Source organism: Oncorhynchus mykiss, chromosome 1 (genome assembly GCF_013265735.2).
Source record: "Oncorhynchus mykiss isolate Arlee chromosome 1, USDA_OmykA_1.1, whole genome shotgun sequence".
Classification (NCBI taxonomy): domain Eukaryota; kingdom Metazoa; phylum Chordata; class Actinopteri; order Salmoniformes; family Salmonidae; genus Oncorhynchus; species Oncorhynchus mykiss.
This window is the reverse complement of record NC_048565.1, coordinates 57355853-57373178: the sequence shown is the minus strand read 5'-3', so window position 1 is coordinate 57373178 and position 17326 is coordinate 57355853. Positions and strand designations below refer to the sequence as shown.

At 41.2% G+C, this 17326-nt stretch overlaps 1 protein-coding gene across 1 annotated transcript in view; it reads left to right on the top strand.

Moving 5' to 3' along the window:
- The window catches only part of cdh23 (cadherin-related 23), a 655816-nt gene that overhangs the window by 187246 nt on the left and 451244 nt on the right, over window positions 1-17326 (top strand). Inside the window, exons 5-6 of the mRNA XM_036980724.1 lie at window positions 715-762; window positions 7456-7548. Coding sequence (XP_036836619.1) covers window positions 715-762; window positions 7456-7548 — 141 coding nt within the window. The remainder of the gene's footprint in view (window positions 1-714; window positions 763-7455; window positions 7549-17326) is intronic.

The window sequence follows — 17326 nt, the reverse complement described above, 5'->3', positions numbered from 1 at the left end:
GCCCACCCAATTCACCTACCTCATCCCCATACTGTTTATATTTATTTACTTTTCTGCTCTTATGCACACCAGTATATCTACCTTCACATGACCATCTGATAATTTATCACTCCAGTGTTAATCTGCAAAATTGTAAATATTCGCCTACCTCCTCATGCCTTTTGCACACAATGTATACAGACTCTCTTTTTTTTTCTACTGTGTTATTGACTTGTTAATTGTTTACTCCATGTGTAACTCTGTGTTGTCTGTTCACACTGCTATGCTTTATCTTGGCCAGGTCGCAGTTGCAAATGAGAACTTGTTCTCAACTAGCCTACCTGGTTAAATAAAGGTGAAATAAAAATAAATTAAAATAAACAGTCTGATCTAGAGGCACAAGCATTTCACTACACTCACATTAACATCTGCTAACCATGTGTAAGTGACCAATAAAAGTATGTATTGTGACATCCCTAAAACTGAAACTAAATAATATAAAAACGAAATATAAATACTTTAAAATAATATCTTAAGCTGAATAAAAACTAGCAAATCTGGTCTGAAAATTATCTAAAACTTAACTGAATTTCAAATAAAAAAATATAAGACAATATAAAAACACAAAAATACAATAACCTTGACACACAAACAAACACACAGCCTCCCTCCCACCTTCCCTCACATACTCTATGTAGGGTTATGCTGACTTGTCTCTCTCTCCATCTCTTCCAGACCAAGTCGGAGATGCAGGTGGAGTTCTCTGTGAGTGACAGCCAAGGGGTAAGAGTCAAACCTGCACTATGATCAACGCTGTGACATGATGTATCACATCCTGTCTGTCATGCAGCTCACACAGTGTATATACAACTCCTGACTAACTCTCCTTGCAGTTATTTACTGTGACACCTTTCTCACACGTAACATTCTAATGCTAAAGCACACTGACATTTCAACCTACACAACCGTATAGGTCATGGTAAAGACAGTACACTTGTTACGTGCACAGATAGGGGGTCTACCTGTGCCCGAGCACCTGTCCCTTTGCCCTCCCTCTTGCCAGGTGCTCTTTTGGGTGGTGGTATATATATATATTTTATTGTATACAGTTTTTGTTGTTGTTGTTCTGAACCAACTGTCCCCAACTCGTCATGACATCATCAAGTTCGCCCACCCCTACCCCATCCATTGGTCTGCTGGGTCCACAGCTCACATGCACCAGGTTATGCCATTTTCCCAGTTTGCCCTGTATGAATTGCATGCGCAAATCCGGTCCCCGGTTGAGTGTGTGTAGCAAGCTTCCTAGTTTAAATACCAACAGTGCTGCCACAGCAGCATAACATTTGATTAACACTAGATAACACCTACATCATCATCAATATTTGGTATGTTTGCCTGCACAGCAGCACTTTATAATGTATTTACTTATAGAATCATAGCCGAGAGAAGGGTGCTGGAGGTGCTGCAGAAACCCTGATAAATTGATATAAATGTGCAAGTTATATAATTACTGCTGTTTTTTCAGAAATAAATTACATTTTTCAGAATAGCTTACTACACCATGAGTGGGCCTATAATTTAGTCACAGAGGATCAATATCTTCTTTTAAAAAATTGCCTGTCTGTGTACTGTGTGTAGCCTAATAACAAGGCATAGCCTGCAGTTGGGAAATCTGTCAGTGAACAGCATGCAGACAAAACAGGCCTTTCACAATATTTAAAATACATTCGCGGGATAACACAGGTTGGAAAGCAAATGGTTCCTGCTGAAAAGTGAAGACTAATCTTTCTGCTATCGGCTGCAAAAATATTTTAGCAACTTCCAAACAGGCCTATTGAGAGAGGCTTTTCGCACGAGCCGGCGAGTGAGCTGCACATCATTGGGTGAGTCAGTGAACTAGAAAGATTTTTTAGTGCTTTCCTTCTCATATTGTCAATAGGTGTGTCTCCACACACTTAAGCCTAGGCTATTGATGGATTCAAGACATGGGCATTTTTAATGTTCTCGGATTCTCATTTTGTCAGTGTCAAAGTAGCCTGTCATTTTGATCATCTGTGCAGTATTTAAAAATATTCTGCCAAAGTCTCCAGTCATGTAAAATGATATAGATCGCATGAAATGTGTTCATAAAAGGACACATTTTTTCAGGGACACTAGGATATAAAAAAATGTGTGCAACTTCTGTAAGCACCGCTACTCTACTTCTCTATGCCACAGCGATGATATACATGCGATCCTTTATTATAAAGGTTTTATAGAACCTCTTGTGTTCCGGTACCTAAAAGCTCCACAGGTCACTCCCCCTTTCCACTCACCACTCATGATTTACAAAATAAGCACTGAACACAGGTAGTCTAGACTCCTTATAAGCACCATATTCTAAAGAATCCACACAAGCCACTGTCCAGCTAGCCATATATCATGAGTTAGAAGATTATGAGTATTAGGCTATATTATGAAGTTATTATTTAAGAGCATTGAAGATAAATCACAATCAGTAAAAAATGTGTCGAGGTAGCTAACTAGCAGATTAACATCAAGCACCATTTGCACCATTTGTGAACTGATTGCCTCCCATCTATCTTCAGAGCTCGTGCTGCTAGGTCACCTAAACTGGAACATGCTTAACACCCAGCCATCCTACAATCTAAGCTTGATGCCCTCAATCTCACACAAATTATCAATGAACCTACCAGGTACCACCCCAAAGCCGTAAACACGGGCACCCTCATATAGATATCATCCTAACCAACTTGCCCTCTAAATACACCTCTGCTGTTTTCAACCAAGATCTCAGCGATCACTGCCTCATTGCCTGCATCCGTAATGCGTCAGCGGTCAAACGACCCCCACTCAACACTGTCAAACGCTCCCTGAAACACTTCAGCGAGCAGGCCTTTCTATTTGACCTGGCCCGGGTATCCTGGAAGGATATTGATCTCATTCCGTCAGTACAGGATGCCTGGTTATTATTTTTTAAATTTCCCCATTCAATAAGCATGCCCCATTCAAGAAATGTAGAACCAGGAGCAGATATAGCCCTTGGTTCTCTCCAGACCTGACTGCCCTTAACCAACACAAAAACATCCTATGGCGTTCTGCATTAGCATCGAACAGCCCCCGTGATATGCAACTTTTCAGGGAAGCTAGAAACCAATATACACAGGCAGTTAGAAAAGGCAAGGCTAGCTTTTTCAAGCAGAAATTTGCATCCTGCAACACAAACTCAAAAAAGTTCTGGGACACTGTAAAGTCCATGGAGAATAAGAACACCTCCTCCCAGCTGCCCACTGCACTGAGGATTGGAAACACTGTCACCACCGATAAATCCACTATAATTGAAAATATCAATAAGCATTTTTCTACGGCTGGCCATGCTTTCCACCTGGCTACCCCTAACCTGGTCAATAGCACTGCACCCCCCACAGCAACTCGCCCAAGCCTTTCCCATGTCTCCTTCTCCCAAATCCAGTCAGCTGACGTTCTGAAAGAGCTGCAAAATCTGGACCCCTAGAAATCAGCCGGACTAGACAATCTGGACCCTTTCTAAAATGATCTGCCAAAATTGTTGAAACCCCTATTACTAGCCTGTTCAACCTCTCTTTCGTGTTGTCTGAGATTCCCAAAGATTGGAAAACAGCTGTGGTCATCCACCTCTTCAAAGGGTGGTACACTCTTGACCCAAACTGCTACAGACCTATATCTATCCTACCCTGCCTTTCTAAGGTCTTCTAAAGCCAAGTCAACAAACAGATTACCGACCATTTCGAATCCCACCATACCTTCTCCGCTATGCAATCTGGTTTCAGAGCTGGTCATGGGTGCACCTCAACCACGCTCAAGGACCTAAATGATATCTTAACCGCCATCGATAAGAAACAATACTGTGCAGCTGTATTCATTGACCTGGCCAAGGCTTTCGACTCTGTCAATCACCACATCCTCATCGGCAGACTCGGTAGCCTTGGTTTCTCAAATGATTGCCTCGCCTGGTTCACCGACTCTGATAGAGTTCAGTGTGTCAAATCGGCGGGCCTGTTGTCCGGGCCTCTGGCAGTCTCTATGGGGGTCCCACAGGGTTCAATTCTTGGACTGACTCTCTTCTCTGTATACATCAATGATGTCGTTCTTGCTGCTGGTGAGTCCCTGATCCACCTCTACGCAGACGACACCATTCTGTATACTTCTGGCCCTTCTTTGTACACTGTGTTAATTAACAACCCTCCAGGCGAGCTTCAATGCCATACAACTCTCCTTCCGTGGCCTCCAATTGCTCTTAAATACAAGTAAAACTAAATGCATGCTCTTCAACCGATCGCTGCCTGCACCTGCCCGCCCGTCCAACATCACTACTCTGGACGGTTCTGACTTAGAATATGTGGACAACTACAAATACCTAGGTGTCTGGTTAGACTGTAAACTCTCCTTCCAGACTCATATCAAACATCTCCAATCCAAAGTTAAATATAGAATTGGCTTCCTATTTCGCAACAAAGCATCCTTCACTCATGCTGCCAAACACACCCTTGTAAAACTGACCATCCTACCGATCCTCGACTTCGGCGATGTCATTTACAAAATAGTCTCCAATACCCTACTCAATAAATTGGATGCAGTCTATCACAGTGCCATCCGTTTTGTCACCAAAGCCCCATATTCTGCCCATCAATGCGCCTTGTACGATGGCATTCGCTTCATACTTGTCACCAAGCACACTGGCTCCATGTCATCTACAAGACCCTGCTAGGTAAAGTCCCCTCTTATCTCAGCTCGCTGGTCACCATAGCAGGTGGGATCATGCACTCCAGCAGGTATATCTCTCTGGTCACCCCCAAAACCAATACTTCCTTTGGCCGCCTCCCCTTCCAGTTCTCTGCTGCCAATGACTGGAACGAACTACAACAATCTCTGAAACTGGAAACACTTATCTCCCTCACTAGCTTTAAGCACCAGCTGTGAGAGCAGCTCACAGATTACTGCACCTGCACATAGCCCATCTATAATTTAGCCCAAACAACTACCTCTCCCCCTACTGTATTTATTTATTTATTTACATGCACCCCATTATTTTTATCTCTACTTTGCACTTTTTTCCACCTCAAATCTACCATTCGAGTATTTTACTTGCTATACTGTATCACATTGTATATAGACTTATTTTTCTACTGTATTATTGACTGTATGTTTGTTTTACTCCATGTGTAACTCTGTGTTGTATGTGTCGAACTGCTTTGCTTTATCTTGGCCAGGTCGCAATTGTAAATGATAACTTGTTCTCAACTTGCCCACCTGGTTAAATAAAGGTGAAATAAAGAAGCATTAACAACAATGATCAAATCAAATCAAAGTTAATTTGTACACCTGTTGTATTTAGCGCACTTGACAAATTAACTTTGATTTGATTTGATCATTGATGTTACAAGAACAAGTTCTCAACTTACAGTGAAATGCTTACAGACTCTAACCAATAGTGCAAAAAAGGTATTAGGTGAACAATAGGTAGGTAAAGAAATAAAACAACAGTAAAAAGACAGGCTATATACAGTAGCGAGGCTATAGAACTAGCTACATACAGACACCGGTTGTCAGGCTGATTGAGGTAGTATGTACATGTAGATATGGTTAAAGTGACTATGCATAAATGATGAACAGATAGTAGCAGTAGAGTAAAAGAGGGGTTGGCGGGTGGTAGGTGGCGGAACACAATGCAGATAGCCCGGTTAGCCAATGTGCGGTAGCACTGGTTGGTCGGCCCAATTGAGGTAGTATGTACATGAATGTATAGTTAAAGTGACTATGCATATATGATAAGCAGAGAGTAGCAGCAGCGTAAAACGAGGGGTTGGAGGGGCACACAATGCAAATAGTCTGGGTAGCCATTTGATTACCTGTTCAGGAATCTTATGGCTTGGGGGTAAAAACTGTTGAGAAGCCTTTTTGTCCTAGATTTGGCACTCTGGTACCGCTTGCCATGCGGTATTAGAGAGATCAGTCTATGACTGGGGTGGCTGGGGTGTTTGAGAACTTTTAGAGCCTTCCTCTGACACCGCCTGGTGTAGAGGTCCTGGATGGCAGGCAGCTTAGCCCCAGTGATGTACTGGGCCGTACGCACTACCCTCTGTAGTGCCTTGCGGTCGGAGGCTGAGCAATTGCCATACCAGGCAGTGATGCAACCAGTCAGGATGCTCTCGATGTTGCAGCTGTAGAACCTTATGAGGAGCTCAGGACCCATGCCAAATCTTTTTAGTTTTCTGAGGGGAAATAGGCTTTGTCGTGCCCTCTTCACGACTGGCTTGGTGTGTTTGGACCATTCCAGTTTGTTGTTGATGTGGACACCAAGGAACTTGAAGCTCTCAACGTGCTCCACTACAGCCCCGTCGATGAGAATGGGGGCATGCTCGGTCCTCCATCATCTCCTTAGTCTTGGTTACGTTGAGGGATAGGTCGTTATTCTGGCACCACACAGCCAGGTATCTGACCTCCCTATAGGCTGTCTCATCGTTGTCGGTGATCAGGCCTACCACTGTTGTGTCGTCGGCAAACTTAATGATGGGGTTGGAGTCATGCCTGGCCATGCGGTCGTGGGTGAACAGGGAGTACAGGAGGGGACTGAGCATGCACCCCTGTGGTGCTCCAGTGTTGAGGATCAGCGTGGCAGATGTGTTGCTATCTACCCTCACCACCTGGGGGCGGCCCATCAGGAAGTCCAGGATCCAGTTGCAGAGGGAGGTGTTTAGTCGCAGGATCCTTAGCTTTGTGATGAGCTTTGAGTGTACTATGGTGTTGAAGGCTGAGCTGTAGTCAATGGATAGCATTCTCCCATAAGAGTTCCTTTTGTCCAGGTGGGAAAGGGCATTGTGGATTGCAATAGAGATTGCAATATTTTTGGATCTGTTTGGGCGGTATGCAAATTGGAGTGGGTCTAGGGTTTCTGGGATAATGGTGTTGAAGTGAGCCAACCTTTCAAAGCACTTCATGGTTACGGACATGAGTGCTACGGGTCTGTAGTCATTTAGGCAGGTTGCCTTTGTGTTCTTGGGCACAGGGACTATGGTGGTCTGCTTGAAACATGTTGGTATTACAGACTCAGTCAAGGACATGTTTAACATGTCAGTGAAGACACCTGCCAGTTGGTCAGCACACATGCCCGGAGCACACGTCCTGTAAATCCATCTTGCCCCGCAGCCTTGTATATGTTGACCTTTTTAAAGGTCTTAATCACGTCGGCTACGGAGAGCGTGATCACACAGTCATCCGGAACAGCTCATGCTCTCATGCATGCCTCAGTGTTGCTTGCCTCAAAGCGAGCATAGAATTGATTAACCTCGTCTGGTAGGCCCGTGTAAGCAGGAATAAGTAGGATAGAGTTGTGGTCGGATTTACCAAATGGAGGGTGAGGGAGAGTGTGTGTCTGTATTTCTCCTTGCCTGTGTGTGTTTGTGCAATAACAAATCAGTACCTCTTGTGCCTTCGCAGGTGGTCAAAGACACAGTAAATATCCAGATAGGAGACGTGAATGACAACTCCCCAACTTTCCATGGCCAGCTGTACACAGTACACATCGCAGAGGTAGGCTACAGTCATGTACAGTATGTGTGTGTTGTAGTGTGATAGTGTGTCTGTGTGTTCGTGTTTGTGTGTATGTCACTTCAAAATCCCTATTGTGCCATGAGATGTTTTATACATTTTTTAAAGATAATTTTGATGTTTTCTTGTGTAATTGGAGATGGAAGGGAGTTCCATGTGATCATGGCTCTGTTGCCATGAATTTGTTTTTGACTTGGGGACTGTGATGAGACCCCTGATGGCATGTCTTGCGTGGTGTGTATGGATATGTGAACTGTATGTTATTTGACTATGTGTAAAATCTGGAATTTGTATCACAGTACGTTATAAAAATAGTTTTCCCACTCATCATCTTGATGGAAATGAATTGGGTTTTCTGCCCATGATACCATTTAACGTACTCCAAAGTATTTTTTAATTGTGTTTTATGTCATTTATCTTGGTTTGGCAATGTAATTTCTTGTTATTTTTGTTAAGTTTATTCACAACCTTTCTAAATATACAGTATGTCAACCGATTAGCTGAGCAGCCTGACTTGTTTGCCTCCACTTTTGTATAATTTATTTTTAATTCATCATCAATCCAGGAGGCTCTAACAGTTTTCACAGTTAATTTCATAACAGGTTCATGCTTGTCAACAATTGACATGAATCATTTTATAAACACTCTCAGAGGTGCATCTGGGTTCAGGTCCTCATACACATCAGACCAACATGCATTTTCTACATCCTCAACAAAAGAATCATGAGAAAACATTTTGTATGATCTTTTATCATTTACTTTAGGACCTGCCGTTGATACTTTGGCTTTCCCTGTTATTACCACAATGTTATGGTCACTACAGCCATTGGGAACTGATGATTCTTCGGAGCAAAGCTCTGTAGCATTAGTGAAGATATGATCAATACAAGTGGATGTCACATATCCAACACTATCGGTATGCACTGTAGTTGGTTGAGTGATAACGTGGGTCATGTTATAGCCATTCGTCACAGTTAGAAGCTTCCTCTTGAGAGGACAGCTAGTTGCTAACCAGTCAATGTTCAGGTCACCCAGAAAATAGACCTCTCTGTTAACATCACACACACACACTATCAAGCTTTGCACACATTTTATTAAAATACTGACTGTTAGCCTATTGTAGCACCCCAAAAGAAGAGGCTTTAGATGAGGCAGGTGAACTTGCAACCACACTTCAACAACATTTGACATATGATCTTCTCTAAGCATTACAGTGATATGGCTCTGAACATATACAGCAACACCTCCCCAATGGGCATTTGTGTATTTTCTTTAGACATTATATCCCTGGATTGTTACTGCTGTATCCTCAAAGGAATTATCTAATTGAGTTTCAGAGATTGACAGTTTATCTGTATTTGTTAAAGATCCCATTAACACACTTGTTTGATATATGTTTTAACCACTCCTATTTAAATGGTAGATTACCGGAAACTCATCAAGAAGGTCTGATTTCATTATTACTGAAACAGGATACAAGTGGTGTACATAAAGATCCAGTCCATTGAAAAAATTGGATGCCCCTTACACACCCCTTACACTCTTAAACATTCTAGCAAAATGTATAGTGCATAGAATTAATATTTTTTGATAAAGTACGACTGAAGTTTATTTATAAATGCCTGGAACATTTCAATTTTGGACAATCTCTTATAAAATGGGTTAACGTGATGGATAATAACCTTAGGTGTAAAATAGTAAATAATGGCTACTTCTCAAAAGGGTTTAAGTTGTCAAGAGGAGTAAAACAAGGTTGTCCACTATGTATTGAAATGTTAGCTATTGAAATACAGATCCAACGATAATTTCAAACGGTTAGAAATCCAGGGCTTAAAAACAAAGGTGTCATTGTACACTGATGATTCATGTTTTATTTTAAATCTACAATCATAGAGTATCTAGATACTTTTTCTAACCTCTCTGGATATTGGATCATATTGGATCACTAAAAAAGAAAACTTTTACATTACCGTGTAGTTTACAATTGTCTGATGGTGATTTGGACATACTCAATATACATATTACACAATACATAAATTATCTCACGCCGATAAATTTTTATAGAATGTTAGCAAAAATCACCCGATTAACTTTTTAGTCATATCCCAGCTTACCAATTTGCTTATGGTCTTACCTACACCTAGCAAACAGTTATTTAAAATGTATGAGAAAAAAGTATTCCATTTTATTTGGAATGGCAAGCCAGACAAAATTAAGCAGGCCTATTTATACAATGACCATGAATTTCTGGGGGCAGAAATTCTTAAATATTAAACATTAGACTTCTCACTAAAAGCTTCAGTCATACAAAAGTTTAACTTAAATCTGAACTGCTTCTCTAGCAAATTAATAAGAATGTCTCACCCCATGTTCAAGAATGGCCTTTTTCCTTTTATTCAGATTACAACGTTGCACTTTCGGTTATTTCAAAAGGAAATAATCTCCCAAATATCACTATTAAATTAAAAAAAATTAAACATAGAAAGTTGGTTGCAATTTCAATTTAATCCACCAAAAATAATACAACTAATATTGTTGTTAAATTCAAATATACTAATAGAAAAAAAAATAGATATAAAAAATAAATAAAAATAAAAACATGCTATAATCTTTCTAAATTAAATCATAAATAGGACTAGTGGAGTTATCTCACATGCAGCTATCAAAATATTTGGAAATGTCTGCTCTACCCACAATTACAACTAACTAATTCCAGCATTACTGCAAAAATGGAAGAGGCAAGTGGAAGGTAAAAAGTAGGGCATTTTTCTGTTGGCCCTTCATTGAAGACCCTAATTGGTTAAAGAAAATTGTAACAAATAAAAATTAATACCAGTTTCATTTAACCCTTGTGTAGTCCTAACATTCTGTATTCTCCCTTTGTCCTAAGGGTAAAAAATGACCCGCCTTCATTAAACCCCTAAAATAAAGGAGCTTAATTGAATTTTAACCCCAAAGCTATTTTGCATGAAGAAACAACCTGCCATTCATCACAAACGTTGTAATATCTGTTTTTTCCCTCTTCACAGTGCAGAAAGACATTTAATCAGTGGACACCACTCGTTTCTAGTAGAACACACCTGTCATAATTGTTTTCTTTACTAAAGAGAGGTTAATTATTATTATTGCTAAAGGTACTGCATAGGTGTAAATATATATTTTTTTGCAAGAGATAGCACTTGCATAGCCTAAGAAAGTAGCAGAAATGTGCAGAAAGTTGTTTTGAATGTATTTTATTAAAGGGAAACAATAACAGTCTTGTTTTTTTTGGCAACATAGTGATATATTCTTATATATTGTACAATGAAGGTTTCAACTTCAAAATTATAGTATTCTCCCATTTTTGAATCATTGCTCCCACCCACAAGGTGTACCAACAGCAATAAATATGAATAAAATAAGATAATAGATACAAAACAAAAATGTGAAGAACATAAATCAATCAACTCTAATTAGCACATGTAGGACAGTATGAAAATGTGTGTACATGGACTTTGCAGATGTATTTCTCACATGTGCAGCAGATAGTATTTGTTTGACAGTCTTTGCGGGGCAGAATTGGTATCTCCTCCTCTTGCCTGCCTCAACTACAGCCTCAGGTGGATCAGGACACGATTCAGCCCCCTGAACAGCTTTCACGAGCTGCAGAGGCTGCTGTGTGGGGGATGCGCTCCCTTCTTTGAATGTGTGGGGTTACAAGTGCCTGTCCCAGCCGCTCCAGGAACACTGTCCTCTTGTTCCGCTTATCAGGCATCCAGGCAGGGTTGATCTTGTTCAATATCACAAAGGTATTGTATGAAGACACATCAATGATGTTATGGAAGATGACCAGGGGCCAGCGGGCAGTCATCATCCTGCATCTGCAAGCTCCAATCACCTTGTCCAGGTTGTCCATGCCTCCTTTGTTGTGGTTGTAGTCCAGGATGATGCTGGCTTCCTGTCCTCACGATCACTGATATCAGCTGTTTTGTGCAGTGTTCTCAGGAGGACCAAATTCTTGTTTATCTTTGGGAGGTAAGAAACTAGAGTGGTGGTGGGGGTGAAGGCAAACTTTGATGAGAAGTCATCTCTCCACCTTGTTGCGAGGAGTGCAGGGGGGAGCTCAGGCTTGTTCTTTCTAACTGTGCCAACCATGGTGATCTTCATTTTTCAGGAGCTGCTGGCTGAGTTCAATCAGTAGCACACATAATCTCAATATCTCATTGTGTGTGTGTGTGTGTGTGTGTGTGTGTGTGTCTTTGTGTTTTTTGTGGAGTGTAAATGATTTTATAACTCCGGGTCAAAGCTGACCTTAAGACAATCGTTGTACCCTGGTGGTGTTTCAGTTTTTGTTGGTGTCACGCTAGGAAAAGTCATCAAATTTCAATTTGGAAAAATATCAATTATGGGGTTTTCCCTGCTGTTGAACATAGTGGCGGGTCATTGGCATTCTCTCAACCAGCATCATGAGATAGTTACCTGGAATGCATTTCAAATAACAGGTGTGCCTTGATAAAAGTTAAATTGTGAGATTTCTTTCCTTCTTAATGTGTTGGAGCCAATCAGTTGTGTTGTGACAATGTAGGGGTGGTATGCAGAAGATTTGGTAAAATACCAATCCATGGTATGGCAAGAACAGCTCAAATAAGCAAAGGCAAAGGGTGTCTACTTTGAAGAATCTCAAATATAAAATATATATATTTGTTAAACACTTTTTTTGGTTACAACATAATTCCATGTGTTATTTCATAGCTTTGATGTCTTCACTATTATTCTACAATGTAGAAAATAGTAAAAATAAAGAATTGAATGAGTAGGTGTGTCTAAACTTTTGACTGGTACTATATATATATATATATATATATATATATATATATATATATATATGGAGCTACAATCTATCTGCAATATTAAAGCTGATCTACCCCTCAATGTTATTCCATGCCACCAATGTTAATTTCATGAACCTTATTTCTAAGGCAACATATACTAATATGGGCTATTCTTAGCCCTTCCCTGGGTAGCTTATCTGAGATAGGCATAATGTGGAGACAAAAAAAATAGGACACCTGTTGGTGTGTGTTTGTGATATTGGGAGCTACTGTGCCGGAAGCTTGGCTCTCTCGCTCCTCCCAGTCTTTTGGGAGGGAGGGTGAACAATGAGCTTGTTGTGGCAGATGTAAGCGATGTCCCCACATTCTCTGGCAGCTTAATAGCTCGGATAAGTTATTTCCGCCTCTGGCACACAGCTTCAGAGAACTCCTCGTTGAGGAAGATGTTGGTTCCTCTCAAGTTCTTGGCTCTCTCCAGAACAGCCATCTTTGAACCTTAGTAACTTGACCACTATCGACATGGGTCTGGCACCTGGGCTGGTTACAGGTTTTTGCAACCTTTGGGCACGCCCCACCTCAATGTTCCTTTGATCCATCTGCAGCTTTTCGGTGATCGTTTTTCTCACTTTATCCTTTGTCCAGGTCTCATGTGGAGACTCTCGTATACCATCCACAACAATGTTATTCCTCATTCATTGTCCTTCTAGATAGCCTGTTTTCCCAGTCATATGTGATAATGATTCACAGACAGTGCCAATTTTGTGTGGAATTGTTTATTGTCATCTTGCTGCAAGTCTCTTTCAGGACGCCACCTCTCCCTGGAAGAACTGCAAACTGTTCTTAAGGTATTGGACCTCTCTGGTCAGATCATCCATTATTTTGTTTGTTGAGTCCACCAGTATTTGGACAAAGCTCTTGAAGCTCTTTTCCTGTTGCTGTAACAATTGCTTTTAGACATGTTTTTGTTGATTTTAAAGATCACGCACCTCTGATAGTGAAACACTGTCCTCTCCATTACTTCCACCTTCTTTAACTTTGGGAGCCATGATGGTAACAACGTAGGCTAACGCTGGTACTCCACGCAAACCAAACCAGCACAGCTCACAAGGCCGATGGAAACAGCAACAAACAGCAGAGATTTAAACAGCCACCATCCGCGGTCACAGCCACAATCGCTTTGTTTCCTTTGAATTGGGGTCTGTTTGAATAGGCTAAAAAGAAGAGCTGGTATGTGTAAAAAACATGATGGCACAGTGGACTAATGCCATGGATAGCGAACAGAAGATCATAGGTTTGAAACTCATTGATGCCGTAACACAATAAACAAATGTGTTTGCATTAATTTATGTGTCCTCTCTGTGTTTGTAGTAAAACAAATCTAACCCAAATTAAGCTCGCAGTGTTATGAAAAGTCTTATTCAAAAACGTACAAACACCTTTGGATTTCATTCTTAGAGGGTTAAGAAAACGTTCAATAATAACCATAAGAAAATGTTCACAACATTTAGAGAATGTTCTCAGAATGTTATTTAATTACCTTCAAATAACTTATAATTTCCGTTCTCAGAGTGTTAATAAAACCAACCAGGACATATTTAAAGGAACTCGAGTAAAACATTCTCAAACTGCAACTTAAAAACAAATATTCCTAGAACAGTCAGAACAGTTTGTATTTGTTCTCAGAATGTTTAAACAACATTCAATTTTAATGGTCAGAAGATGTAGACAAAGAACTGGTTTGGGAATCATCGTCTTTCTCATATTTGGAGAAAGTCAACTTGCCTTGCAAACAGAACAACTCTCCATGTGGAGTGCTGTCCTAAATCTCTACCCTACAGCTTGTCTTTCTCTCTCTGTCTACTACCTCCACTAACTCTCTTCCACCTTTTTTTTATCTCCCTCCTCTCTTTCTATCCCTCCCTTCCTCTCCCATTTTCAGTTGCTCTCTTCCCCCTCTCTCTCTCTCTCTCTCTCTTTCTCCCTCTATCCCTCTTCTTTGCCCTCTCCCCAATCAAATCCTTGATATTAAGTAATTGCCAGAGTGGAGTAAAGTGTTGGAGTGTGGAACTTCAAACAGAGGCTAAAATCTATCTCAGCGCGCACACACATATATTGTGTTGTGTTTATATTGAGTGCATAGCCTACCCCCAGTCCTCTCCAAATCTTCAAAGCCACTGGGATTTTTCTCCTCTTCAATCCATAAAGTCCAGCAAATAAATTCAGAGAAATAGGAGACTGTTTAGCCTGGCCTGTTTACCTCCTCCTATGAGTGGAGTGAAGGGTTCTCTCAGGGTTCTACCAGGGTTCTCTCTGGGTTGTCTGATGGTTCTATCATGGTTTTGTTACAGTTATATCAGCATATATCATGGTTCTCTCAGGGTTCCAGTTACTAAGAGCTGCCAATGTCAACTGTTCATTTAAACTTTAACCCTATGCAATTACACATTAAAATAGATATAGACCTGTAGGGCAGGGATGTTATCATTCCTGTAAATACAGCATAGTTTTATTTTGATAATTCAAAAGACCAGTCAGGTTGAATTGGCTGAAATCGTGTTTCTGAAATGCTGTTATTTCAAGATAAACCATGGTAAATGCCTGTTTACTAAAGTATCACTACTTATAGAACAGGGAACGGATTGAGTCACAACACCCTCACTGCCTTATCTTCTCCTCGTTTCTAAGTCATGGGAGAAACGAGGAGAAGATAAGGCAGTGAGGGTGTTGTGACTCAATCCGTTCCCTGTCCTATCCTGTTTCCTCCACTCCGTCCCTTCTTTCCTTCCTCCCTCTCATCATCTTCCGCCTCCGACAACTTTTTGTCCCCCGCATTTTTATGGTCTCCGTCTGTGACCTCTGGTGACCACGGGCAAAGCAAACTTTGCAACATCACTCCATCAACCTGTCACTCACCGGACATGCCACAGTAACCAGTCAATCACAGATTACGGCTTTAATTAACAACTCTGAGACAACAAACTAGTTCCTGAAATTGACTGCAGAGAAAAATAGACAGGGGGAGGGACAGAGACAGAGATAGGAAAAGTAACATGGAAAGGAGTGGAAAGAGATGGGAGACAGGGAGTGAAAAAGATAGACAGAAATGTGTTATGTGTGAGAGACAGACGGAGAGAAACAATAACAATGTAAGGAGTGGGAAAGAGATGGAAGAGAGGGAGTGGGAAAGTGAGATCAAACAGGAATACAGAGAGAGAGAAAAGGGAAACAGCTAAATGACATGACAATATGAATAAAGGATGAAGAAAAGTGATGATGTACGAGCTCTTGATAGAGAAAGCAACAAGGTGGATGAAGATATTGAAAGGAACTACATCCCAGTTAGCACAGTGAACAGATTAAGCTGTTACACTGGCTCAATATGATCTGAGGACAGGGAGGGCTAGTATGTAGACGAGTGGCGTGTGTGTGTAATTGAGCACGTGTAGAGGAGAGGAGTGTGTGTAATTGAGGAGGTGGAGAGACTAGGAGTGTGTGTGTGTGTGTGCGTGTGTGTGTGCGTCTGTGTGTGCCTGCATGTGTAATTGTGAGTTTAATTTGTGGTGCTATAAAGAGGGTGAAGGGTAGCAGGTGGGCTGCTAGCATTCCCTCTGTCAGTGCTAATGAGCTGGGCAGATTTACAGCAACCAGACATTGTGGAGACAAAGAGATAATGGCTGCATCTCAAATGGCTCCCTATTCCGCATATAGTCTACTACATTTGACTAGAGCCCATAGGGTCCTTCCATACGGCTCAGGTGAAAACTTGTGCACTATATAGGGTATTTGGTGCCATTTGGGATGCACCCAGAGACTATCACCCAAACACAATGTTTGACTAAACCAACAGATTCCCCATGTGATAGAATGATGGTGATGGTGATGGTGCAGGGGTCCTGCATGTTGAGTAAGGGAAATGTTTTCTTTTTTCTTCACATTTTAGAGTAAGGTGTATCCTGATCTGTAAACTTTTTGGTATGAGCTCAAGAAAGGTGATAATACATTTACTGGCATTCAGCCCTATGATTCTTGATCTAGAGCTAGTATAACACACCTCAAAGTATTTTAAATGTAGTCTGTCTGTCTGTCTGTGTGCGTGTGTGTGTCTGTCTGTGGGTCTGTCTATGGGTCGGTGTGTCTGTCTGTTTGTCTGTCTGTGTCTGTGGGTCGGTTTGTCTCTCTGTGTGTGTGTGTCTGTCTGTGGGTCGGTCTGTGTGTCTGTCTATATGTGTGTGTGTGTGTGTGTGTGTTTGTGTGTGTGTTTGTGCTTTTGTGCGTGTGTATGTGTCTTTGTGTATTAAACTCAGTGTTTAATAAAAACCAGTCACCCCAAGGAGTTCCGATTCCCCACCCCCCAGCCTCTCGTCCCATGCTCCCTGACCCCTAAACCCTCTCCCACTGCGAGTTAGTCTCTGTGTCATTGAAACGTCGCCATCATCAAATGCCATCACTAATGACTTTGAGACTCGCCAAGTGTGTTTTGTGTCCTGTTGCTCTCCCCAGCTGTTTCCTACCCCAATGACACAAACACACTATTTCTCCTGCTCTCTTTCTCTCTTCTTTTTTCTTTCCCCAAATACCCCTCTTTCTTTCTTTGTATTCCACTCTCTCCCGTTCATGACATATACCGTACATACAGAGAGAGCACGCACGAACACACACAAATCTATACCTTTTCTGTACTGTCACTCTCTCTCTCCTTTATCTACACCTTAATAACTCATCCATTCATCAATTGTTTTTTATCCTCCAGTAGACAGGCGGTGTAGTAGAATATTGAACACAGATAAGCCAACAGCGATGCCGAGGGAGATAGTACAGCCATGTCTGGCCCTAAAATGCACACTCTTAGAAAAAAAGTGCTCCAAAAGGGTTCTTCGCAGAGGGATAGGGTTCTACCAAGAACCATTTTACCTAGAACCTTTAAAAACCTAATAAACGTTTTTGGAAGA